The sequence below is a fragment of the Triplophysa rosa genome, linkage group LG19, assembly GCF_024868665.1.
Source record: "Triplophysa rosa linkage group LG19, Trosa_1v2, whole genome shotgun sequence".
Lineage (NCBI taxonomy): Eukaryota > Metazoa > Chordata > Actinopteri > Cypriniformes > Nemacheilidae > Triplophysa > Triplophysa rosa.
Window position 1 is genome coordinate 4,807,946 of NC_079908.1, and position 27,946 is coordinate 4,835,891.

Consider the following 27,946-nt stretch of genomic DNA (forward strand, 5'->3'; position numbering starts at 1 on the left):
TGTACTGATTTAAACAGAATAATGCAGAAAATATGTGCCAAATGTATGGCAACAATGTAAAAAAGGACCCAAGGTGGCATCCAGAGGCACATTTTATTAGCAATTATTTATTAAGTGTTCAGAATTCATGAAATTTGACAGACTGAGGGCCGACAAAAGTGCAGACAACACAATTGAATCCCAGACACAACGTTTGGAGGAACAGATCTCTTTACAGAAACTCTGTTGAAATACTATGATTTATGGGTGTAAAATAGAGAACAGGTGTAAATATGATAAATGAAAATCCATAGGCAGGTATAAACGGTAAGAAATCCTTCAAAGCATCCATAGGGACTACATACAGTTTACATGCTTCTATAAAATAACAGCGATCATAAAAATAGCTTTGTTTTTGTTGTACGCTTTAACTCTGAAGAACTTGCATGACAGAAATCTACATATAGTTTACAGAAAAAGAACACAAATGATCCTGTATAAATATCCTGTAGCTATCACAGCGAGCATCAATGACTGCGTATGATGAACAAAATGCAATTTTAATGATCTCTCGTACTTAAAAAAATCATCTTGCAGATTCTGCATGGGAAATGTAAATTTGTGAGCATAACGGTAAGAACCGTTAATCAAAAAATGTAAAATAGCATGAATATTTCCAATCCCATTAGCTTGAATGAGCATGAACTTTAAATGTACAGTCCCCCCAGGCTTTTATTATGTAAAATGACAGTGAATATGACACCGATTCAAACGCAGACAGCAATTAACTAGTCACATTGAGGCTAAACACCAGCTAGTGTTAGATTAACTTTCATCTCAGCCGATGCAAAAAATGTTTTCTAGACAAGAGAAAAGAATCTACTTGTAAATAAAGTAACAATTGAAATCTCACTGGACCAGATAGACCAAAGTGTCTCCGATATCCATTTTCAGGCCGTTGTCGCTCATCTGAACTGTGCTTTTTTCCAGGCTGATGTGGAAGACTGAACTGTCCGAGATGGCAAGTTTTCCCTCTTCTTCTTTCCCCAGAATGGGGATTCGTCTGGGCCCGAGCACAGGGTCCTCAAAACGCATCAGTTTCACTTTGGATAAATCTGAAAGTTTTACAACCGTTATTCATAAACAATAACAACATTTATGTAACATGCCCTGGCCAAAGAAGTATTAGAACACTCGTGCTTAAAATTGCGTGAACGTCACGGCATTAGATAACGAAACAACAAGCGACACTTGGTTTCATATTTTGCCATCGAATGCACAAAACTCACATTATAAAGAGTGGCTTCAAATATCCAAATATTGCCCTAATATTGTTTTAGGGTTGCAGGGCTTTAAAGTCCCCGTGAACCGGAAGTTGCGATCGTTTTCACTTCCTTATTCTGACACATTTCCGAGTGAAAAGGAATTTCAAAGGAGAAAGTTAGTGGGCGTGGCTTGTGTTTTTCACTGCAAATTGATTGGATGTGTAAAAACAGCTGTTGCATTGATTTTGAAATGGAACTGGCAGCAGACTGACAGTTGAAGGGGAGGAGTTAACGGATGCTCTGCCCAAGCCGTCTAATTTACATCATTTAAGATGGATAGTCATTACAGGAAGGAAGTGCATTTTCAGATTTAAACTAAAGATTATGAGGACACAAGAATTTTAAAAAGAGAATGACCCACATTGATAAACTAATTACAAATAAACACTGCAAAAATAGGCACTGCAATTTTAAATTTCACTGGGACTTAAATATTTTCTTTACAACCTTCAATTCCAGCAAATTGTTCGAGAAAGACTGGAATGTTAGAATGATTATAATCTTACCCTTGATCCCTCGGTTAACTCGAGAAAGTCTACGGATGATCGAGTCTTTGCTGTCTCCATGTCGAATCTCAATCTTAGTGGAGAACAGACCGCTGGCTGGCTGCGGGTTCAACATTGACACGGATACTCCAGGCTGTTAGACAGAAACAGAGGTCACGGCACATGATGACGGATTTATGAACGATAAATAAAAAATGTGACAGTTTGAAAACCGACAAAGACAATTTTTTGTCAAACACAAAAAAGTATCATATGCTGCTATTGCGAATAGGACAGTCTATATTAGTGAATAGGAAAGCCAAACCCCAAAATTATAAGTGTGTCACACGTTCAATTGGGACAAATGATAAATATTTCTATGTTGCCATTTTGGAGCTCAAAATACTATATATGCAAAAGAGTGGCCATTTCATTCTTGACCACTTCTGCATTCACCTAATACTAAACACAAAGAGTAAACAAATATATAAAAGTTACCTTTTTTGGCTAAATAAGTCCTTTGAACAATTATTTTCATCCAAATGCATGGCAATCATCCAAAAACATTTTCATTTCTGAATGAATGCTGTACGCCTACACTGCAACATGTTGAGATGCACCAAAAGAGCATTACAAATACACAGAGCGCTTCTAAAATGATCCTCGCTCTCCGTGCATGTGCAGGAGTGCAGATAAAAAAACAATAGAGAAACAATAGACGGTGGGAATGACAAGGCCTCAACGGGCCATCATCATTACCTCAGATCGAAAGACACAGAATGGTTTCCCAGGGCAACAGTCCTCCTTTACTTTGTCATCGGCTTCAGAGGCGAACACCATGTCTATCTGATCCAACTGTTGGATGGGGGAGAGAAGGAGAGAGAACAGGTCAAATGTTTAAGATATTCAGGTTGTTGCAAAGGAATAGTGTTTAATATCTGCCGAGTGGCTTTCAGAAGGAAAACACATTTTTCAGCTGGACATAATGCACATAAATCGTATATAAAAACGCTTCGGCCTTTACAAATAGCGTGCTTCTACCTCAAGTGAATTGGTGAGATAAACAATGTTTTCAAGCAGGACGGCACGCTCATCAAACTCCAGTTCTAGATCAAGTACCCGCGGCCCATTTTTCTCCAGATTTTCCTGAAAACAAACAGACACACAAACATGACTAAGGGGCTATGTCCACCGAGGCGTTTCTGCCGGCGTACGGCATGTTTTTTCAGTTGCTTCTAACGGAAACGCCACGTTTTTTCTGTCATCATTGTCTAGCGTTACATTATATACTCACGCTCTTATTCATATAAAGGCCTTTAAACTATTTAGGCGCGATTTGAAATGGTTGTATTGATATGCAGTTAATCTCATGAAAAGGGTACGATTAATAGCGATTACACTTTTTAATATATTGACAGCCCTAATATAAATACATGACATATTTAATACATCAATATTGTAGCTGCAATTTATAACTTTCTGACCATATTATGAAAATAATAGGCCATCTGAGTTTAAAAACTTGTAATCTGAGCTCAAATTAAAGTATGCACTGCCAGGTGCTAGTGTTTGACCATACTCATAAAATACCATAAAGTACCATCTTCTACCTTTATCATAGCTACAAAGGGCATCACTCTCTTCATGTACTTCTTCAGCTCTGGCATGGCTCCCAGCTCCATGGCGATAACTTTATTGTCAGGAAGAGCTCCATTGTTGCTCTGGAAATGACAATAGGAAAGAATAGCCGTTTGATTGACAGTTCATCTGCTCTGACATTCTGAGTATCACCACAGAGATGTACAATACAGAATACTGCAAATCCCTGCACTACATAATAAAAGTCACCATCGCCACATGTGTTACTCACCAATAATCACCTTTTCTAAAATATTGAATATTTAAAAAATGTGGAGACTTTGATTAAACGGAGGGTACCTTGTAATGTTTGCCCAGCAGAGAGAGGGCGCTGTGCTGCCAGGGTGGGTAGGTCTTCGCTATATAGATGTTACAGTGTGTGGGCTTGGCTGGATGTTTGTTGTCTCCTTTCTGTGGTCGATAAAGGAATGCAAGATTTAACAAAATACGCAAAAATTTAAGACGATAGGGATGTTACGATTCACTCAGCTCGAGATGCGATTCATGATACTGATCTCACGATACGATTTATTCACGGTTTATTCTTACAAAATGAGTTGAGAAATTATAAATGAACAACTTCCCTTTTATTATTTCTTAAATGCTGCAAAATTCTTTGTCAAATAAAAAAATATTTTATGTCAAATAACAAAACTAAATTACAATTTTAAAATCAAATTTAAAATCCAAATAAAATAAAAAATGAATAATACAAAAGTCTCTTTAATATAAACAAACTAAGACTTTTCTTGAAATTTGTACATTTAAGAAATATCAGCATATCCATGTTTTCCCAAGGTTGCAGTAAACACAGCGGCCCCTGCTGTTCAAAACATGTATTGCTATTCATTTTATCTCAACCGACTTGAATGGTCAGATATGAGATTTTGGTAGACTGGTTTTCACACTGAAATAACATAAAATTGTACTGCAGGTTATTTTTGTGGTATATGCTTTAGTTTTTTTAAAGTGATNAAATGTACAAATTTCAAGAAAAGTCTTAGTTTGTTTATATTAAAGAGACTTTTGTATTATTCATTTTTTATTTTATTTGGATTTTAAATTTGATTTTAAAATTGTAATTTAGTTTTGTTATTTGACATAAAATATTTTTTTATTTGACAAAGAATTTTGCAGCATTTAAGAAATAATAAAAGGGAAGTTGTTCATTTATAATTTCTCAACTCATTTTGTAAGAATAAACCGTGAATAAATCGTATCGTGAGATCAGTATCATGAATCGCATCTCGAGCTGAGTGAATCGTAACATCCCTATCGTCTTAAATTTTTGCGTATTTTGTTAAATCTTGCATTCCTTTATCGACCACAGAAAGGAGACAACAAACATCCAGCCAAGCCCACACACTGTAACATCTATATAGCGAAGACCTACCCACCCTGGCAGCACAGCGCCCTCTCTCTGCTGGGCAAACATTACAAGGTACCCTCCGTTTAATCAAAGTCTCCACATTTTTTAAATATTCAATATTTTAGAAAAGGTGATTATTGGTGAGTAACACATGTGGCGATGGTGACTTTTATTATGTAGTGCAGGGATTTGCAGTATTCTGTATTGTACATCTCTGTGGTGATACTCAGAATGTCAGAGCAGATGAACTGTCAATCAAACGGCTATTCTTTCCTATTGTCATTTCCAGAGCAACAATGGAGCTCTTCCTGACAATAAAGTTATCGCCATGGAGCTGGGAGCCATGCCAGAGCTGAAGAAGTACATGAAGAGAGTGATGCCCTTTGTAGCTATGATAAAGGTAGAAGATGGTACTTTATGGTATTTTATGAGTATGGTCAAACACTAGCACCTGGCAGTGCATACTTTAATTTGAGCTCAGATTACAAGTTTTTAAACTCAGATGGCCTATTATTTTCATAATATGGTCAGAAAGTTATAAATTGCAGCTACAATATTGATGTATTAAATATGTCATGTATTTATATTAGGGCTGTCAATATATTAAAAAGTGTAATCGCTATTAATCGTACCCTTTTCATGAGATTAACTGCATATCAATACAACCATTTCAAATCGCGCCTAAATAGTTTAAAGGCCTTTATATGAATAAGAGCGTGAGTATATAATGTAACGCTAGACAATGATGACAGAAAAAACGTGGCGTTTCCGTTAGAAGCAACTGAAAAAACATGCCGTACGCCGGCAGAAACGCCTCGGTGGACATAGCCCCTTAGTCATGTTTGTGTGTCTGTTTGTTTTCAGGAAAATCTGGAGAAAAATGGGCCGCGGGTACTTGATCTAGAACTGGAGTTTGATGAGCGTGCCGTCCTGCTTGAAAACATTGTTTATCTCACCAATTCACTTGAGGTAGAAGCACGCTATTTGTAAAGGCCGAAGCGTTTTTATATACGATTTATGTGCATTATGTCCAGCTGAAAAATGTGTTTTCCTTCTGAAAGCCACTCGGCAGATATTAAACACTATTCCTTTGCAACAACCTGAATATCTTAAACATTTGACCTGTTCTCTCTCCTTCTCTCCCCCATCCAACAGTTGGATCAGATAGACATGGTGTTCGCCTCTGAAGCCGATGACAAAGTAAAGGAGGACTGTTGCCCTGGGAAACCATTCTGTGTCTTTCGATCTGAGGTAATGATGATGGCCCGTTGAGGCCTTGTCATTCCCACCGTCTATTGTTTCTCTATTGTTTTTTTATCTGCACTCCTGCACATGCACGGAGAGCGAGGATCATTTTAGAAGCGCTCTGTGTATTTGTAATGCTCTTTTGGTGCATCTCAACATGTTGCAGTGTAGGCGTACAGCATTCATTCAGAAATGAAAATGTTTTTGGATGATTGCCATGCATTTGGATGAAAATAATTGTTCAAAGGACTTATTTAGCCAAAAAAGGTAACTTTTATATATTTGTTTACTCTTTGTGTTTAGTATTAGGTGAATGCAGAAGTGGTCAAGAATGAAATGGCCACTCTTTTGCATATATAGTATTTTGAGCTCCAAAATGGCAACATAGAAATATTTATCATTTGTCCCAATTGAACGTGTGACACACTTATAATTTTGGGGTTTGGCTTTCCTATTCACTAATATAGACTGTCCTATTCGCAATAGCAGCATATGATACTTTTTTGTGTTTGACAAAAAATTGTCTTTGTCGGTTTTCAAACTGTCACATTTTTTATTTATCGTTCATAAATCCGTCATCATGTGCCATGACCTCTGTTTCTGTCTAACAGCCTGGAGTATCCGTGTCAATGTTGAACCCGCAGCCAGCCAGCGGTCTGTTCTCCACTAAGATTGAGATTCGACATGGAGACAGCAAAGACTCGATCATCCGTAGACTTTCTCGAGTTAACCGAGGGATCAAGGGTAAGATTATAATCATTCTAACATTCCAGTCTTTCTCGAACAATTTGCTGGAATTGAAGGTTGTAAAGAAAATATTTAAGTCCCAGTGAAATTTAAAATTGCAGTGCCTATTTTTGCAGTGTTTATTTGTAATTAGTTTATCAATGTGGGTCATTCTCTTTTTAAAATTCTTGTGTCCTCATAATCTTTAGTTTAAATCTGAAAATGCACTTCCTTCCTGTAATGACTATCCATCTTAAATGATGTAAATTAGACGGCTTGGGCAGAGCATCCGTTAACTCCTCCCCTTCAACTGTCAGTCTGCTGCCAGTTCCATTTCAAAATCAATGCAACAGCTGTTTTTACACATCCAATCAATTTGCAGTGAAAAACACAAGCCACGCCCACTAACTTTCTCCTTTGAAATTCCTTTTCACTCGGAAATGTGTCAGAATAAGGAAGTGAAAACGATCGCAACTTCCGGTTCACGGGGACTTTAAAGCCCTGCAACCCTAAAACAATATTAGGGCAATATTTGGATATTTGAAGCCACTCTTTATAATGTGAGTTTTGTGCATTCGATGGCAAAATATGAAACCAAGTGTCGCTTGTTGTTTCGTTATCTAATGCCGTGACGTTCACGCAATTTTAAGCACGAGTGTTCTAATACTTCTATGGCCAGGGCATGTTACATAAATGTTGTTATTGTTTATGAATAACGGTTGTAAAACTTTCAGATTTATCCAAAGTGAAACTGATGCGTTTTGAGGACCCTGTGCTCGGGCCCAGACGAATCCCCATTCTGGGGAAAGAAGAAGAGGGAAAACTTGCCATCTCGGACAGTTCAGTCTTCCACATCAGCCTGGAAAAAAGCACAGTTCAGATGAGCGACAACGGCCTGAAAATGGATATCGGAGACACTTTGGTCTATCTGGTCCAGTGAGATTTCAATTGTTACTTTATTTACAAGTAGATTCTTTTCTCTTGTCTAGAAAACATTTTTTGCATCGGCTGAGATGAAAGTTAATCTAACACTAGCTGGTGTTTAGCCTCAATGTGACTAGTTAATTGCTGTCTGCGTTTGAATCGGTGTCATATTCACTGTCATTTTACATAATAAAAGCCTGGGGGGACTGTACATTTAAAGTTCATGCTCATTCAAGCTAATGGGATTGGAAATATTCATGCTATTTTACATTTTTTGATTAACGGTTCTTACCGTTATGCTCACAAATTTACATTTCCCATGCAGAATCTGCAAGATGATTTTTTTAAGTACGAGAGATCATTAAAATTGCATTTTGTTCATCATACGCAGTCATTGATGCTCGCTGTGATAGCTACAGGATATTTATACAGGATCATTTGTGTTCTTTTTCTGTAAACTATATGTAGATTTCTGTCATGCAAGTTCTTCAGAGTTAAAGCGTACAACAAAAACAAAGCTATTTTTATGATCGCTGTTATTTTATAGAAGCATGTAAACTGTATGTAGTCCCTATGGATGCTTTGAAGGATTTCTTACCGTTTATACCTGCCTATGGATTTTCATTTATCATATTTACACCTGTTCTCTATTTTACACCCATAAATCATAGTATTTCAACAGAGTTTCTGTAAAGAGATCTGTTCCTCCAAACGTTGTGTCTGGGATTCAATTGTGTTGTCTGCACTTTTGTCGGCCCTCAGTCTGTCAAATTTCATGAATTCTGAACACTTAATAAATAATTGCTAATAAAATGTGCCTCTGGATGCCACCTTGGGTCCTTTTTTACATTGTTGCCATACATTTGGCACATATTTTCTGCATTATTCTGTTTAAATCAGTACAGTTGAAATGTATATAAAAATACTTGACAGATGTTTACTTAATCTCAATGACAAAAAAACAAAAGCAGCATATAGGTTATATATATTTGTCATTCGACTCTCTAAAATCGCATTTTAAAAAGGTACCAAGGTGTTTTGTAAAAAAAGAACCGTTAAGGACAAATCTATGACATTTTGAATTAATATAAATGTCTGAAAAAAGATATTCACACAGGTAAATGTTTGTTTTTACAACCACTATGAAAGTCTCCATCACTATTAAATTTGATGTATTATATTTGTTTTAGGCAATATTTAATTGCTTTTTAAAATGTGCAGAATCCTTCACCCATTCTACTGTGACATCCACCTTTAAAACTAATGCTTTGACAAAGCCATGGAAAAAAATGGAGAGACCATTCCAAATTTTCATTTCAGCAACATTTCTTTATATGTGGTAATTCCAATTCAGAGTCTGTTGAATTTCAACAAAATCAAATCTGACAAAGTCATCCAACAGCAATGTGAAAGACTGACAGCATGACTAGACGCATGAAAAGTGTGATCAAAATCCAGGTATCAGTAAAAAAAATACATATATGAACTTTTCCTAAATACACGTACAGATATTACTGTTGCTTAAAGGGGTCATATGGTGCAAATACGTGTTTTTCTGTGTCTTTGGTGTGTTATAAGTTGCCCATGCATGTATTAGACATCTAAAATTGCAAAAAAGAAAGTGTCGGAAACAAAAGATGCATTCTATCTAAAAGCGAATGCTCACCCTGACCTGCCTGAAACGCCTCGTGTAACCACACCCCCACAAATCTACGTCAGTTTGTGGTATGATTTGACTAAGACCGCCCAAATGTATATGCAAGTAAGGTGGCCGTACCTGTCAGTACAATTGAAGAGGAACCTGATGTTCCAAATATGGTAAGAGGCGTCACATTTTCCTCACACGCTTGCAGTATTCGACCAATCACTATGCACTGGTTAACTGGCCAATCATAGTACACCTTGCTTTTCAGAGCGATGAGTTTTGTAAAAAATCTGCACGTTTCAGAGAGGCGGAGCAAAGAGGAGATACAAACATGCACGGTATGTGGAAAATACAGCGTTTTTGAACCTTAAATCGTGTATACACATTGCATTACATCTAAAACAAACCATAATAAATACAGAGCATCTTTTCTGTTCTTTTAACCTGTTTCTCCAGTTTTCACTTACTGCAAATAAATGCAAATAGAAACAATATTTTTATTAGAAATTTGGGAGAAACATTGCTAGTAGTTCACGGATTGAAACAAAAATGATCATTTTACCGAAACTCACCTATAAATAGTCAATTCAGAAAAGCTGAAAACACAATTGAAGTGGTCTCTTCATTTTTTCCACGGCTGTATTTGTATGAGGGACATTTAAATCTTTGTTTGTGATGACATGCTTTTCAATTGAGATAATGTATGAACCACACAAGCACAAACAGCACAGTTTTCTTTGAATGGGCCTGCTGGAAAACCTCTGTCTTATATATGAAGACACGGATGGATGCAGTTGGAGGCGAGACCATCCACACATGCTGAGAGAGACATTAACATGCACTTGACTGCCAAACATAACCGACCCCATCTACAAATCTCCATGCAATGTTCATCGTGACCCAGTTTAATGTGTGCGGCAGAAGGAAGTGATGCGAAACATTAACCTCAAGAGAACGTGCTATTCTGCATAGTCTTTATTTGTGCTCTTGGGGTGAGTTTGTGTAGCGTCACGCGTCTGAATCGCAGGTAAGCTCATGTTGCATGTGTGAGGTTTGGCTTGATCTTTGTGTGTTGGTCTGTGGCCCAAATAATGCATGATTATGTGTTTCAGATTGGGATTTGTGTGATGCACTAGCTATTGTTTGTGTTATTTTTTATTAGTGTGACTTGAGAGGTTTAAACGCGGTCTGTGTCTCCTGTGTTGTGGGTTTGTGTGTGTATTAAGACGGCTGGGGCCTTATCAGCTCAAAGCAGCTTTCTGTCGGGGCTTTTCGGCCAACTGGCTATCAGAAAGAACACGCCACTGTCACTATGGGAAACTCAACCTTACTTTTTTTCTGCAGTCTCTTGTCGTTGCTTGGGGTTGTATGCCAATTTGACATTCACTGCTATGTAAGTGTTCACCCTCATTATAATGCGTTTCTTTGTTGGATGTCCTTTTGTCACAAAGCTGTCGAAACTTTTAGGTCAGGTCAGAACAGCCATTTGTTACTGTGTCGTTCTCAGCACCAAATGGACTCATCGGGTGGAAGAGACGAGAAACCAATTGTAAAAGGATATGAAAAGACAGAGCTTCCTGTTCTCACTCAACCTGGTCTTGGAGTGGCCACAACGACGGTGACCACTATCACTCAGACAGGAGGAGACTGGACTACGGGACTCTTTGACGTGTGTGGTGACACCAGCACATGTAAGAGAAATTCCTTTAGGTTGAGATAAAGGGACAGTTCACCCAAAAATGAAAATTCTGTCATGATTTACTCACTCTCATGTTGTTCAATATGTTCAATTGTTCAAATGTTCTTTATAAATTTCTTTGTTGTGATGAACACAGAGATAGATAGTTGGAAGAATGCTTATGACCAAACAGTACTTGGACAGCATTGACTAATAACTAATAATTTTTGGTTCCGTTGAACACAAAAGAAGACATTTTGAAGAATGTAGAACAGCAAACCGTTCTGGGGCACTTTTGACAACCATTGTATTTTTTCCTACTATGGTAGTCAATGGTGGCCAAGAACTGTTTGGTTACAAGCATTCATCCAAATATCTTAGTATTCAACCAAACAAAGAAATTTATACAGGTTTGAGAGTGAGTAATTCATGACATTTTTGGGTGAACTATCCCTTTTAACACAGTGGATATCTTTCTATTCCTGCTGCATATAGAAAAAAACACAGATATTTAAAGGGATAGTACACACAAAAATGAAAATTCTGTCATCATTTACTCATTGTCACATCATTTGCAAACCTGTATGACTTTCTTTCTCCTGCAGTACACAGAAGAAGATATTTTGAAGAATGTTGCTAACCAAACCCCATTGACTTCCATTGTATGGACACAAAACCATTTCTCAAAATATCTTCTTTTGTGTTCCACAGCACAAAATTCATTGTTGCTACAAACTTGTGTCATGTCTGGTTAGGGCACAATTTAACCAAAAGTCTCTTTAATATAAACAAACTAAGACTTTTCTTGAAATTTGTACATTTGTGACCCTGGACAACAAAACCAGTCTTAAGGGTCAATTTTTCGAAATTGAGATTTTTACATCATCTGAAAGCTGAAGAAATAAGCTTTCTATTGATATATGGTTTGTTAGGATAGGACACTATCTGGCGGAACAACAATGGTTTACAAAGCTGTAATCTGAGGGTGCTAAAAAAGCAAAATATTGAGAAAATTGCCTTTGAAGTTGTTCATCTGAGGCACTGTAGCAGGCCATCCACTCACAAAAAGAAAGTTTTTATACATTTACGGTAGGAAATTTATAAAATATCTTCATGGAACATGATCTTTACTTAATATCCTAATGATTTTTGGTAAAAAGAAAAATCTGTAATTTTTACCCCTACAATGTATTTTTGGCATTACTAAAAATGTTCCCGTGCTACTTAAGACTGGTTTTGTTGTCCAGGGTCACATTTAAGAAATATCAGCATATCCATGTTTTCCCAAGGTTGCAGTAAACACAGCGGCCCCTGCTGTTCAAAACATGTATTGCGATTCATTTTATCTCAACCGACTTGAATGGTCAGATATTAGGGATGTAACGATTCACTCAGCTCACGATGCGATGCGAGTCACGATTCTGATCTCACGATGCGATTTATTCACGATTTACTCACGATTTATTTTGAAAAAACGAGTTGAAACAAATTAGAAATGAACAACTGCTTCACGTTTCTTTGTATGATAAAATAATGTTTCATTTCAAATAACAAAACTAAACTGCAATTTTATAACAAATTAATAATAGAAAAAGTCTCTTTAATATAAACAAACTAATACTGTCTGTGCTTTTCTTGGATTTTTTTGCATTTAAGAAATATCAGCATCCACGTTTAGGTTTGCAGTGAAAATAGCGACCCCTGCTGTTCAAAAAAATGTATTGCGATTCAGTTCAAGCCTCAACCGATTTGAATCGTCACTCATTATAACCGATTTTCAACCGGCTCACGGTGAATCGTTACATCCCTATCAGATATTATAATCGACTTTCAACAGGCCCACAGTGGATCATTCCATCCCTACAAGACGATAACATACAGTATATCATGGTGTGCAGTATGCAAAACACTTCGCTGATTCAAGTGCTTTGTCTGTAAATCAAAGAGGTGGAGCATGGCACAAACAATGCCACGTTTATGGTTTCGATACCATGTACATACTGGTAGCAAATGTATAGCACTAACGCACTTTGGGATAAAAGCATCTACCAAATCGAAAAAAGGGTCAAAAGTAAAAATGCATGTTCCTCCAAATAACTTGCCTCAAAATACAAAGGCCATTTTACAACATGTAACACAAACATGTGATTAAGCGAAATCAATCAATTTCTTGATTTTATTGAAATAAAAGTAAAATGGGTTGCTAACACTGTACTACTAATATTATATTTATATTACATTATATTTCGACTGTACAGGAGAAAACCCAAAGCAACTGATTTCGCACTGATTTTGTTAACGTAACTAAAGCACAAACAATACCATATCTATGAATTTAATATTTCATCTAATACTGTATCTCTGAACCGGTTTCCGGTCACAAGCAGTATATTTTTGCTTCATGGTCTAAAACCCATCAATATGACTACTCCTTATTGAAAGTGACATGCATTATCACATGGCCATAGAAACAGAACTGAGAAAAGCCCTTCACTGGCTGTGGTTACGTAAGACTTGAAGGACTGTGAGGGATAATGCACTGCTCTTATGTCAGGAGACAGAGCTGCACTCATCCTACATCACTGCTCGCTCCTCATGTGAATTCTCTTTGGGTGGGATTGACTTTGCATGCTGGACCTCAACCCTGAGGTGAAAAGCAAGAATTGTCTTACACAACTCGTGTTTTAGGCTGAAACCTAAAATCTATGTAATATATCTATATTGAGTAAATATTTGCTTATAAGAGCAGGTAGAATTAGGATACGCACAGCAAATATGTGCAAAAAAGCAAATATATATATATAAATAACACCAGACCAAACGTGGTGATATTTCTACTAGGGATGCACGATAAATTATAGGTCATATCTGTATCGGCCGATAAATGGTCATTTTTAATGTTATCGTATCGGCCGATATATTATGGCCGATAAATCATTTCCTCTGGTTAAATTTCTTCATCTGCATGCTGCTCACAGTTAAAACTAGGGCTGTGCGATTTGGGGAAAATATCTAATTGCGATATTATTGACAGACATTGCGATTGCGATTTGATTTGCGATTTTAACTTTTCTAATTCAAGCTTAAATTCAATATTGTTGTGTGGAGCACAGTATGGGTATAGTTACCCTGAAAGAAAACAAAAAAAAAAACATTTAATTGTTTCCATTAAAACCATTACAAAATTAATCTTTGTAGTGTGCTTTGGGCATTATTCAAATAGGGCTTACTGTTGTTCAATTGGTTCCCAACTTCCAGATTACATCACACCAATAGAATCCAAATACCAGTGTACACTATTATAGTTTCCATTAAAACAAATACAACTCCCATTGTAACCCTTAAATCCATAACATTTTCTATATAGCGATTACACTTTTTAATATATTGACAGCCCTAATATAAATACATGACATATTTAATACATCAATATTGTAGCTGCAATTTATAACTTTCTGACCATATTATGAAAATAATAGGCCATCTGAGTTTAAAAACTTGTAAACTGAGCTCAAATTAAAGTATGCACTGCCAGGTGCTAGTGTTTGACCATACTCATAAAATACCATAAAGTACCATCTTCTACCTTTATCATAGCTACAAAGGGCATCACTCTCTTCATGTACTTCTTCAGCTCTGGCATGGCTCCCAGCTCCATGGCGATAACTTTATTGTCAGGAAGAGCTCCATTGTTGCTCTGGAAATGACAATAGGAAAGAATAGCCGTTTGATTGACAGTTCATCTGCTCTGACATTCTGAGTATCACCACAGAGATGTACAATACAGAATACTGCAAATCCCTGCACTACATAATAAAAGTCACCATCGCCACATGTGTTACTCACCAATAATCACCTTTTCTAAAATATTGAATATTTAAAAAATGTGGAGACTTTGATTAAACGGAGGGTACCTTGTAATGTTTGCCCAGCAGAGAGAGGGCGCTGTGCTGCCAGGGTGGGTAGGTCTTCGCTATATAGATGTTACAGTGTGTGGGCTTGGCTGGATGTTTGTTGTCTCCTTTCTGTGGTCGATAAAGGAATGCAAGATTTAACAAAATACGCAAAAATTTAAGACGATAGGGATGTTACGATTCACTCAGCTCGAGATGCGATTCATGATACTGATCTCACGATACGATTTATTCACGGTTTATTCTTACAAAATGAGTTGAGAAATTATAAATGAACAACTTCCCTTTTATTATTTCTTAAATGCTGCAAAATTCTTTGTCAAATAAAAAAATATTTTATGTCAAATAACAAAACTAAATTACAATTTTAAAATCAAATTTAAAATCCAAATAAAATAAAAAATGAATAATACAAAAGTCTCTTTAATATAAACAAACTAAGACTTTTCTTGAAATTTGTACATTTAAGAAATATCAGCATATCCATGTTTTCCCAAGGTTGCAGTAAACACAGCGGCCCCTGCTGTTCAAAACATGTATTGCTATTCATTTTATCTCAACCGACTTGAATGGTCAGATATGAGATTTTGGTAGACTGGTTTTCACACTGAAATAACATAAAATTGTACTGCAGGTTATTTTTGTGGTATATGCTTTAGTTTTTTTAAAGTGATTGTGTTTTGGTGGTAAATTTTACAAGTATTACCATGCTTTAGTTACAATATATACACTAAAATATGCAATATGCAAATGCACTACAGCTCCCCCTAGTGTCTTCTATAGAGATGCGCAATAATTGCGATGATCTGAATCCATCAAGATGAGGTCAAACAATCGTGATGAGACTTATTTAATAATCGTGACAGCCCTAGTTTGAATCGGACTGCTGTCTGAATGCCTTCTGTCTTGAGACCTGTTAAACTCGTGGCTATTAAGAACACTTTTCTGGGTTGCTCTGGAAGAACATCTTTAATTTGTTTATTAAATAAAAATGATACCAGAAAAGTTTAAAGGGATCATATCACACGGCTAAAACAAATATTATCGTTTGTTTTAGATGTACTGCAATGTGTATACACGATTTAAGGTTCAAAATCGCTGTATTTTCCACATACCGTGCATGTTTGTATCTCCTCTTTGCTCCGCCTCTCTGAAACACGCAGATTTTTTACAAAGCTCATCGCTCTGAAAAGCAAGGTGTGCTATGATTGGCCAGTTAACGTATATGATTGGCCACGACATATCACCTAGCTCACTTAGCTCACTTAAAACCCATCACTCGGTATCATCCACTTATAATATAGCGACTGTGTCTGTTCCCCGAACCAACAAATACAAAAAACATTTGAAATCATCCTAAACAAATCTTTTCGATATTAAATTACATTATGACATATCTATAACGGAGGAGATTCAAAAGCTCAAATTTGCGTTGTTTAACATCAGATTCTCATTTCTCACGTCGGTGGGTGTGTAAAGAATTCCTACCTTGTTTTTGGCTGGTTGCATGTAAGCTTTCAGGCGCAGGCGGAGGTCATGAGCCGTATCCATCAGATACTGTGAGGATCGAATCAATACCTCGTCCACCGGACCGGCTGTGGGCCAGCTGGCCTTCATTACAGAACTACTCTAAATGAAGAAAAAACAGAAACGAATCTGTGAAACGAACTGAAACGATCTTGTTTGCAGACTCGAGTCGTTTCTACAAAATGAACCTTGAAAAAGTGTTTAACACAAAGGAAATGGTTTTCAATGTTGTGGTAAATGTGTGAATCCTCAGTGGAAACTTGTGGAAGAGCGTTTCGGGGGTCTCACCTTCCCCAGCAGGGACCAGGTGTGTTCACACAGGTGGGGGCAGATGGGAGCCAGCAGGAGTGTTTGCTGCTCAATAAACTGGAACACGAGATCTCTGTGCATGCCCTCGATGGCCAGCTCTCTGTATTTATCCTTCGCTGCCTACAAAGAAACAAGAATTCACGGTGTAGGAAAAGTACACAAACATTGTGAATTGATAATGAAGTCTCCAAACAAACTTCAATTGTGTTTTTGAATATTACAGGTGCAGCTGTAACTACAACTTATAACATCCACAAAGTTTATTCAGCCTAACAGATGGCGGCCACCTGCCGACGATCAGGATTCCGACAGCGGCTTTTCAACGAAAGCCAGTGGATCTGACAGTTCATATGTTACCTGGAACTCAAAGAATCCGCTCTTCAATGCCTCCTTGTACATCATCCTCTCATAATGCTGCTCCGTTTTAATAATGCTGGAGTTCATTTCGCTGCAGAAAAGACAGGTTTTACGTTCCAAAATACAGAAAATGAACATTTTTTGTACGGTTTTGTAGAGAATGATAAGAACTAGCTATCGTCTATCATATTTCTATCTATTTTTTGTAAAGACATCAAATGTCTTCAAGAACAATATTGAACCTTTAGTGGTACAAAACAGCCTTCATGGTTGTTTAGTAACTCCAGTGTTACCTAATGAATACTCTGTCATTAAAGGTGTCAGGTGGTCCGGTCCTCAGGTTGTTCTGATTGGCTATCATCTCTTTCACCCACTCCACCCATGTATACAGCCGCAGGATTCCAGCATCCGCCATGGCCTCCACAAAGTTAGCGTCCTCCACCGTGTCCCCTGCGTCAGCCAGAGCCAAACGCATGCCTGAGACAAACAGACCGACGTGTATTCAGACTCATAACAGCATCAGAAACATGCTTGAGATGTGGTATGAGGAAAACAAATGAAATTCAATATAAATATGACTTGTTTGTTTAAATAGAAAAAGAATCATTGGCAAAACTCCATTTGTTCCAAAAATAAAACATGTCTACAAATTTTTGTTTTCAAACAAAACATTACCAGAGATGACAAAACACTATCAGTTGACAAAACTTAAAAATGATTATTTCTAAAAGTCCACATGGCCAAATGTGCCCAATAATCTCATTCTATTGATGGTGTACTTACCATCTGCAGAAAACTTTGCGATGGCTTGACTCAAAGTGAGGAAGTTGCCAGTAGATTTGGACATCTGGTGGATGTAAACACAATTTATAAGAATATAGCTGCAAGCAGCGATGTGGGCCCTCACACTACTGTGCCACTGCTACATGGCAGCTCTCAGAAAACAATGAACGGTGGGCTCCTGCATTTAAGTGCTCAAGTCAAGTTCCCTTAAAACTGTCTGTACACATTAGTTGTGGAAGGACTGACTATAATTGTGATTCTTTAATTATATTTTTGTGTGTTATATTGACTGTTTGTGATGACATGTTGGAAATTATACTTAGAGTAGGAATGAAGAGTAAAGTCAGTTTTCGGACATCAAAATTAAGTAGCATATACCCACCTTTTCAGAGTTTAGCAAAAGATGACCGTTGGCCCGTACTGCTTGTGGCCATTTTCCACTTTACAGGGGAAAAAAATCCCAAAATCAGCGAATAAAAGTGTTGAACTGCTAAATATCACTTAAATATACTAACTACCATAATAATAGTTGTGAAATAGTCATATACAATGTACAGTATATAGAAAAAGAATGTACAAATGATCAGAGAACATTTGAAGTCTGTGGATCTTCCACATGTAAACTGAATACTCTTGATAAGCAGGTGGTAATGTGGTACCTGTCATTGGGCCACATGGCTACATGGTTGTACAGATAGTAGGAGAGGTGATTGGGCACCAGGTCTTTTCCTGACACTCTCACATCGACAGGGTACCAGAACTCAAACTCTCTCCTGAGCTTCTGTAGGTGATCCTTTGGGATGGCCGTCTTTGGAAAAGGGGCTGTTTTGAAGAAGATGTAATCCCACACTTCCCTCGTCATCTGCTCGGGTCTACGGGGAGAAAACGGTGTTTTTCTCTAGCATTTCTTCATTTGCTATTTTTATCCTAGGAACAATATATATCTGAACGTTTAAGTGTTTATTTACAATTACCATTTAATTTAGTTTCATCTGATTAATTACTCGGATTATAATTTGGTTATTTTACACAAGATGAATTTTGAATACTTTGCTTATTTTATAATTTTTTACAATTTGTTCATTCAAATTTTTATTAGGGCTGTTAAATGATTAATTGCAATTAATCTCATCCTGAATAAAAGTGTGTCTTTACATAATATATGTCTGTGTAGTGTGCATATTTATTTTGTATTTATAACATCATACACATGCATATACTGTATATAATTAAGAAAAATATTTAAACGTTTATATATATATATATATATATATATATATGTGATTTAAATTATATATAAATATATGCATGCAAATATTTCCTAAATATTTACATGTATGTGTACACAGACGAATATTATGTAAACACACACTTTTATTCTGGATGCAATTAATCACGATCAATCGCTTACCAGCTCTTACTTATATTTTTATATTTCTTTGTTTATTGGTTTTTGCATTTAACAAAAGCTACTCATTTAAGTTAATTTCACAGCTTAAAACATTATTATGTTATTAACTTATTATCATTCTTAATTTGATCTTTTTCTTAAGCAAGATATATTTTCATGTATAAAACTTTTTTAAAGAAAAATAATAAACACATCAAACTATATGAAAAATTCACCATCACTTGAGTTTTCATTCTGTATTCTTAAGTTTCTTTGCAAAAATTGAAATGCCCATAAATGACAGGAAAAAAAATCTAGCCTTTCCAGAGCTGATCCAGAGCAAATAATACCTTATTCCCAGTGGCGAGGGTCCTTGTCCGTTGAGGACCCCTCCCTGGAGAAGATGTGCCAGGGTGTAGAAGGCCATGTATATGGTGGAGTCCGACAGGGACTCAATGAGCCATTGTTCATCCCATGGCAACCGTGTTCCTATGGGAACCGAACACATAAAAGAACTCCAAAATCAAAAGGTTCTCTCTAAGGAACGGCAAGAAAATTGCTGATGCTATCGCTGAGTGCTCTGGGGGCACCAGAGCAAAAAAATAAGAGTATTACAAAAGAACTATAAAGAGGCCTTGTCCTTATGAAAAAGCTTTGATTAATACAGGCTTCAAACAAAGGTGGTCATCTGACATGCTTATGGGAAAAAGCTTCCAAACATTAAAGCTTGAAAAAAAACACACAGATACACAGATAAGCAGATCTTTACCCAATCCATATGTTCTAGAGCAGGCGTGCTCCTGAAGCCAAGCCAACGTTGCTTCAAAGTTCTTCCTGGTTTCTTCGCAAAACCTGAAGAGGAAAGCATTCAGTCAATATTACCACATTCATACAGGTTGTCCAACAACAACAAGTGTGTAATGTCCCAATGTCACACAGTGTGCGAGACAGACTTACGTCTCCAGAGCCGTCAGGAGGCCCGTGGCTTGTTGTTTCCATTCCTCATTGCCGTAATCCAGATACCTGAGAGATAAGACTCTAGTCACTTTCTGAAAAGCCAATTCAGACAAGAAGCCCTGAGGCGAGGCAAGTCACTACAACAGCTGGATAAAAAAACCCACAGATTAACTATGAAAGCATGAAACGTTACTGTAAAAGGAATGGAACGTTTTTGTAACGTTGTTGCAAGGTGATTTTAGTTTACTAAAATTAAAACTTTGAAAGCGTTTTTGTTTATTCAAAGCAAATAAAATATTGGCCTAAACATTATTGGGAAAAATAAAGAATTGAAATATTGCCTCAGAAATAAATTTAAATAAATTTAAAGCACTAAAGTTATAATAATAAACAAAACTAAAACCAATTAATCTTATATAGTAACAAAAAAATTCAATAACAAAAGCATATAATAAAGTAGCTCAATATTTAACTAAAGTTAACATAAAAATTGAAAATCTTAAAGTTAAAGGGGTCATATGACACGGCTAAAACAAATAACAAAATAATTTGTTTAAGATGTAATGCAATGTGTATACACGATTTAAGGTTCAAAAACGTGTGTATCTGCTCTTTTCCCCGCTTCTCTGAAACGCGCTGATTTTTTAGAAAGCTCATATCTCTGAAAACAAGGTGTGCTACGATTGGCCAGTTAACCAGTGCGTAGTGATTGGTCGAATACAGCAAGCGTGTGACGGAAATGTGACGCCTCTTACCATATTTGGAACATCAGGTTCCAAAGCAATTGTACTGACAGGTACGCCCACCTTACTTGCGTATACATTTGTGCGGTCTTAGTCAAATCATACCACGAACTGACGTAGATTTGTGGGGGTGTGGTTACACGAGGCGTTTCAGGCAGGTCTGGGTGAGCATTCGCTTTTAGATAGAATGCATCTTTTGTTCCCACACTTTCATTTTTTGCAATTTTACGTGTCTAATACATGCATGGGCAACTTATAACACACCAAAGACACAGAAAAACACGTATTCGCGCCATATCTAGGGCTGGGCGATATATCGTACGATTCTTATGCTCTCAGTTTCTCAATGACTTACGGTTAAATGCCGCCACATCCTAAAGCCAGAGGGCTCTCTCGCGCATAAACTCCAAATATGGGAAACCGAAGAAGAGCAATTAGTCACAGGAAATGCCTGTGCTGTGGTCATATTCTATCACTGTTCTTCAAACCTTTTCAGGTATTTTCATGATAATAAAGTTGATTTATAGTAATGATGATAGAAGACTTTTTTAAATACACGTTATAAACGACTCGATCTCGTTGTGATTTTACATCGAGCAGACGAGCATCACTTCCTACTGATCAAACAGCCGTAGTTCACGGAAGAACGGTGCATAAAACATCAAAGTCACACTAACCATTGATCACACAGCGCCACCACGCACTCATCCCCAGAGCGAGACATCACCTGCTTCTCTGGCTCCATGTAGATCAGAGCTTCACCCTGACAACACAGTAACACACTGGGGTCAGACACATCGATCATGAACATACAGGTGCGAAGGTGCAGTATCACACGGTTAAATATAAGAGTAGCAGGGGGGGAAAAAAATCTACCGACCTTTTCCACCATCATCTTCTGAATGGGTTTCTTCACATCCTGGACCTTCTGCCCCTTGAAACCTTCAACCAACATAATCTAGCAAAACAAAATTCTGGATAAATATGGGAATTAATTCTAAAAAAATAGTGTTTAAGGGATGTTGGTGTTCAGATGTTCTCACCCCCTCGTAAAAGCCCTTGAGGTAAACTTTCTCTTTGGCCTCTGCAAGCTTCTCTCTGTCGTTCTGGCTTTGAATCTTCAGCTCGTCACAAACAAGAGGAGCTGACAGGTTTCCATATCCTGGTATCTCAATGATGGGCACCTGGAAGAACACAGAGTCGCAAACCACCTCAGATCCACTAAACAATCTGACTTACCTAAAGACCCCATGAAATGGATATATGTTTTTTTTCTTGTGTTGACGCATTGAAACAGAAAGATGTGCCAGGACAAAATGAATGGCACTTTATTTTTAATAGCTTTTGGATGGCACTGCATCCAACAAAACCCAAGACAGATATTGACAGATCAAAGTGAATACATTTCAAGCACATCCTTTAGAAGCAACTTATGGTTGGGAAGGAAATAGAAGCTCAAACACAACAGGGGAAGGTGGTATTTTATCATTTAAGAGCTGGAAACAAAGCATTTTAAGTTCTATTAATACTTTTGTATACTGGCAAAAGTGTGGAAATGGCAAGAGTATCTCCTTAAAAAAAGATGATTTTGTCCAGTACGTTAGTATATGAATGACCATTAAACTAATAAACATAACAGAACTCAATAAAAAAGGACTGTGATGAGTGTTTAGTTTAGGAATCTTCTTACCGGCTCAAAGGGTAGAACCATATGATCCTGAATTCCATACTTCTCTCTCAAAGCCTAAAAACAACAGCACAAACGATTTAGGCTTTCTTATAGAATTTTTTATACTAAGCATGTGTACTTTAAGTGATGTCCTGTTCTCCAGTGTTTCCTTGTCCAAAATGTCATTGTACTACACGTACTGTAATAGGGATGTAACACTATTATCGATATTGTGTTATCCCAATAGCAAAATTGTCTCAATATTATCGTGGTCACATGACTGTATGAAACGATAGAGAAAAGAGGATGCTTATGGCACGCTTCCAAGTCATCATGTGCCACTTTAAACCGAACAACAAATATCGTATCGTTGGCTGTATACCGAGGTATTATCGTTCAGTGAGATTTTGATATTGTTACATCCCTAACACATAATCATTATGAACCCAATGGATGTAGCATAAAACAAAGCAAACAACTTTATAATATATGATATAAAGTAAACACAACACCTGTTTCTTTTTGATGTCCCTCAGAGCAGCGATATCATCCGGCGCGTCTGACGGCACGCTGGTGACAACTCCAGTTCCTGTGTTTACAAATGACATTTAAGCGTCTTCCATAAATTGCTTCACGTTCCATTCCACAAACAACAACTTTTAGCCCACGTGACATTTCAATCTTAAGAAAGGTCTTTTTCAGGGTGAGAATGAAGACCCAAGGCAAAAAAGCGTTATGTGGCGCTGGCCGCCTGAGGGCCTCATCCATTACCAGTCATTTCCATATCCATTTCTACTAGCTTCACCGTGCTCCACAATGACAAACAGCACTTTCATTTTTGCCTTTCAAAACATGTGCAAACTGCCTTGCGGGCTGTTACGAGGCACGTCTTCTACATCAAGGGGTAATGTTATGTGATGAGGTGATATTATGGGATGGTACCTTTGTCTTCCTTTATGGTGAGCATCGGCAGGGCGTAGATGGTCTTGTAGGAGGTGAGGGGGGCGCTCAATGCACAGCCCAGGATGTCCTGGGGAAGAAAGAGAAACATCTTAGAATACATTTTTTATGATTATTTAAATAATCTATGTTAAAATGATATATTTAAACGATATGTTCAAATATGGTTTGACAGTTTACCCAATATTATAATCTTATAAAAGTCACAATGCTACTTTGAGCTCAGAAATTGTTTCAGATTCTCTCCATAGGATCCAAGCAATCCTGTGAAATGATTTGTCAGGATTTTTTAAAGTGTAACTATTACGATGTCCTTAAAATGACAATTCATGCAGTGCGTAATGTTGCTGCGTGTGAATGTAAGCAGACTGCCAAGTTGTAAAACCGAAAGTGAACGAATAACAAAGTTATTGGCTTGGGAAAAAAGGAGTCGACTCTGAATCACGTGAACGAGTCGTCTGTTGTTCTAATTTCAGTTCCGGGTCAGATTTGCCCGCCTACGTTACATTTGTGACACTGCACGCGGTAGACCAATCACAGCAGACTAGACCATCTGACCAATCAGATCAGAGACAGGCTGACAGAAAGGAGGGGATTAGACCGATGAAACGCTGAACGACTCATTTGAGAGTCAGTCGAGAAGTAAGGTAAGAATAACAGCCTATTGTAAGAAAATGAAAGTGTTTTTACACCTTTTATGTAGGTAAAGTTGTTGTTGGACACTCCATAAACCAAAGTATGATCTAAAAAAATGACAAAATATTTACTCTTTAAACTGTAAATTTGAGTTTTTATTCCCGTTACACTTCTTTGTGCATGTGAGGGAAACACAGACCTGGCCCATGATCTGCATGATAACAGGAACCTGGGCGTTCTCTTTGGTGAAGCCCTGATAGGACATGTTCCTGGCCGAGCGCTGTGTGCTGATGAACAGCTCGCCGCTGGCTGTCTCAAACACAATGTACTTCATATCCGGACGGATCCAGCAGTTTGTCTGACCGAACATGGTTTCGGGTCTCAGAGTTGCAGCTACCAGAAAGATGTTCTTGCCTTCAAGACCACTAAAAACATTCAGAAAACCACAAACAATGATAAACATTAGACGGCAAGCAAGCTACAATGATGTCATTTTTGATGATGGTACAATGGTAACACAGTTTTTTAAGTACCATGCAACAGAAGTACTTCAGGGCCACTGCAGTACCTGAGTTTTGATGGGTACGGTTCATTCATCTTCATCTTGATAAGGGTGTATTCTTGAGGACCAACTCCCTGTAACAAAGCATTACCTCATTGAATTTTTATCTAATAAAACAGAGATTCGTTAAATAAAAATCATCCCACCTCTCCCGTCTGTCTGTCATGGTCCATGCATGGCTGCCCATCTTTGGGAGAGTATATGGTATATCTGTAACAGACCAAGAAAGATTTTATAAAATCTTAAAAAGCATTTAACCTTTAAAGGAGTAGTTCACTTTCAAAATGAAAATTCTGTCATCATTTCCTCACCTTCTTGTCATTTCAAACCTGTATGACTTTCTTTCTTCTGCAGAACACAAAAGACGATATTTTGAAGAATGTTGTTGACAGAACAGCACAGCCCACCCATTCACTTCTATTGTAACCAATGCAAGTGAATGGGGGGCTGTTAACAACATTCTTCAAAATATCTCCTTTTGTGTTATGCGGAAGAAAGTCATACAGGTTTGAAATGACAAGAATGTGAGTAAATGATGACAGAATTTTCATTTTGAAGGTAAACTCCTTTAAAAAAAACATACAGAGTCCACAACAAGTATTTGGACAACATTAAGAAAAGCATTAATTAAATTGTATTAAATGTTAAATGATGCCAATGTCAGTCATTTGGCCATTTTTTTGCAATACATATTAACCAACTGCTTGTCAAGATGACGTTTTATGGATTATTAAAATCACACACTAGAGGTTATCAGCAGATCTCCATTACATAAATTTCATTATTCTACATTGTAAGTACAGAGCAGATCCTATCCAATTGATTATGTTTAAAGGTGTACCTCTTCCCAAACATGATCTTTTTCCTCTCTTTCAGAGTGATAAACTGCCACCTAACAAAAGAGTCGTAGAAGGGGTTTACATCCGTCGTGATGAAGGAACGACGCCAATCAACCTACAACAATAATGGAAAAAAGTGTGATGCACAATGTCAAGCTCAGTTGCATTTTGTTGTAAAATTGTAAAGTATTAAGCAGAATGGAAACTGCTCATTCACTCATACCTTCACACCCATTTTCTTTAGGTCTTCTACAGCAAGCGGAGGGAAATAATCCAGCCAATGTTCTGCCTCGGCAAACTTCACGATTTCATTGTCACGCAGCCCCAGAGATCTCATTATGTCCCACTGGAACTTGGAGCATCCAGACTTGGCCACGGCTTTGCTCTGCGAGTTGAATGAGATTGAAAACAGGAGTAGAACAGAACTTCAAATTTATTAAGCCTCAATTCTTTCATTCTGGACATACTAAGCCATTATAAATGACAACTGAGTTCTGCTCAAGGTGCTCAAACTGTAGATGTACCTTCTTGCCCTTTGCCTTGTCCTTGATGATGACCTCATCAGTGATCTTTGGCTTCTCTTCCTCCTCATCATCTTCATCAGGAAACTGCGGCGGGAACCCGTAGAGCTCCATCTCTCTCTTCAGCTTGTCTGCACATGCCTATCCCACACATATATATATATATATACATAATAGGTTTGATGTTGATATTATAAAGTGTATGGATGTGATTGTGCTGGATTGAGTTTAAAGGACACACTTTGATAGGCATTCCAGTGCAGTGCAGTCCAAATGGGAAAAGACATTGTTTTCCTCTCAAGCGCTGGTAACCCACAGCAAACTGCAAGACATCAGTCATAATGTAAGGTAAATAAATTGTGCGGGTTCCTATTAAATGCAGACGCTTCAATGATAACTAGAAATCCTTTCAAATCTCCAGTTTAAAGAGCATGCACAGTTCCAAGTTTTTTTAGAAATGAAATGCTTGTAAATCAACAAATAAACTTTTTCATTATTAATACCTAATACTTACCTCACACTTAGACAGACAGAACGTGTGCCCGAGATGAAGTCTCCCATTCATGTACGGGTAAGGAAATGTAACAAAATACTTGTTCTTACTGGTTAAACGGAGAATGACAAGAAATTAGACATGAAAATAAATAGGTGCAGATTCAGGAAATCTTCAAGATGTGAAAACAGACTCACTTGGTACTTTCTCCAGCGGTGGCTGGAGCGTTCATCTCGAACATCTTTTCCTTCTCCCATTTCTGCTGGACCTCTTCCTCGATCTTCCTCAAGAAGTCGAGCTTCGCCGTTCCTTTACGTTCCTAAGACACATAACATCAGCAGAATGTCTTTACATTTCAATTTACATACGTGAAAACTTCAGCAGAGAACTGAAATATATCTATATCTGTACATGTTTTTCTTACGTAATTATTATGACTATGTTATGATTAGTAGTATTAGTTATATATTTTAAATACATAAAATATTGTGTATATGAATATGTTTATAAATATACACCATCCAATCCAATTTTTCAGTATTACAGCTGAACATATTTACAGTATATGTTATATGCGTATGTCTCGTTAATGACTTGTTTAATTTATAATGAAGGGCTACCAGAATATCTGCTTGTTAGCTTGCCACACAATGCATTATTACTAGTGCTAGGCCTATACTTGGAATAGAAGTTACTACTGTACTGCATATGCAGAGCAGATGATATTAGGACACATTAGCAGCACTATTGACAGCTGCTGTCACATGTGTTAGTCAGCCGACAATCTACACCAGTTTACAAGAAAATGAAATACAACAGTGATGTAGATGCATCGCTGTGTGGATCAGAAGATCGGATGTTTATATACGACTCAATGCACATAAACGAACAAAAGTAATAGACACATGTTCGAAGCTAACGTTAGTTGCTAAAGAAAACCAATGCTGCATAAGTGACCAGTTTTAATGCGTTTTATGGGATTTCAAATAATGAGGCAAGGTGGTCTAAAATAAATAAAGCAAAACGTGTAAACCATAAATCTTCAGTAGATTAAATTTACCGTCATGCTGATGTATTAGCAGAAACTTCAGCAAGATTTCTGTAAGAGTGGAAACTCACGCTGCTTATGCGCGTGGCTGATGACACCGTGAAGAAATGCCGGCGGAAGACGCGCTTGGACTTATGGGTAATGTTGTTTTAAAGGATTTGAATCCTCGCCACACAGAAAAGAGACAAATAAATGCTATTGTTTTTACAAACCACGTTGATTAA

At 37.3% G+C, this 27,946-nt stretch overlaps 2 protein-coding genes across 2 annotated transcripts; one reads left to right on the top strand and one right to left on the bottom strand.

Moving 5' to 3' along the window:
• Positions 1 to 80: 80 nt before the first annotated feature.
• Positions 81 to 27,828, bottom strand: lars1b (leucyl-tRNA synthetase 1b). The gene is made up of 32 exons (XM_057360594.1): positions 27,735 to 27,828; positions 26,872 to 26,993; positions 26,696 to 26,783; positions 26,423 to 26,503; positions 26,185 to 26,322; positions 25,884 to 26,045; positions 25,663 to 25,775; positions 24,968 to 25,031; positions 24,828 to 24,895; positions 24,459 to 24,684; positions 23,606 to 23,693; positions 23,176 to 23,252; positions 22,685 to 22,738; positions 22,038 to 22,178; positions 21,875 to 21,952; positions 21,672 to 21,757; positions 20,252 to 20,317; positions 20,064 to 20,146; positions 19,645 to 19,783; positions 18,564 to 18,776; positions 18,287 to 18,344; positions 17,905 to 17,968; positions 17,415 to 17,598; positions 17,122 to 17,212; positions 16,744 to 16,884; positions 16,417 to 16,557; positions 14,929 to 15,039; positions 14,601 to 14,711; positions 2,831 to 2,935; positions 2,549 to 2,644; positions 1,811 to 1,943; positions 81 to 1,094 (listed from the first exon to the last, which is right to left on the bottom strand). The coding sequence occupies exons 1-32, from the start codon at positions 27,738 to 27,740 to the stop codon at positions 889 to 891; spliced, it is 3,534 nt and encodes a 1,177-aa protein (XP_057216577.1). The 5' UTR covers positions 27,741 to 27,828; the 3' UTR covers positions 81 to 888.
• Positions 4,640 to 8,515, top strand: LOC130570332 (leucine--tRNA ligase, cytoplasmic-like). The gene is made up of 6 exons (XM_057360593.1): positions 4,640 to 4,868; positions 5,086 to 5,196; positions 5,661 to 5,765; positions 5,952 to 6,047; positions 6,653 to 6,785; positions 7,502 to 8,515. The coding sequence occupies exons 2-6, from the start codon at positions 5,125 to 5,127 to the stop codon at positions 7,705 to 7,707; spliced, it is 612 nt and encodes a 203-aa protein (XP_057216576.1). The 5' UTR covers positions 4,640 to 4,868; positions 5,086 to 5,124; the 3' UTR covers positions 7,708 to 8,515.
• Positions 27,829 to 27,946: the final 118 nt, after the last annotated feature.

Excerpts from the sequence above, each read along its gene's own strand:
- LOC130570332 (XM_057360593.1), top strand. The coding sequence starts at position 5,125 with ATGGAGCTGGGAGCCATGCCAGAGCTGAAGAAGTACATGAAGAGAGTG. Across the intron at positions 5,197-5,660 it reads CCTTTGTAGCTATGATAAAG|GAAAATCTGGAGAAAAATGG; the intron begins GTAGAAGATGGT and ends GTTTGTTTTCAG. Across the intron at positions 5,766-5,951 it reads ATCTCACCAATTCACTTGAG|TTGGATCAGATAGACATGGT; the intron begins GTAGAAGCACGC and ends CCCATCCAACAG.
- lars1b (XM_057360594.1), bottom strand. Across the intron at positions 26,323-26,422 it reads GCACTGGAATGCCTATCAAA|GCATGTGCAGACAAGCTGAA; the intron begins GTGTGTCCTTTA and ends TGTGTGGGATAG. Across the intron at positions 1,944-2,548 it reads TCTGTGTCTTTCGATCTGAG|CCTGGAGTATCCGTGTCAAT; the intron begins GTAATGATGATG and ends TCTGTCTAACAG.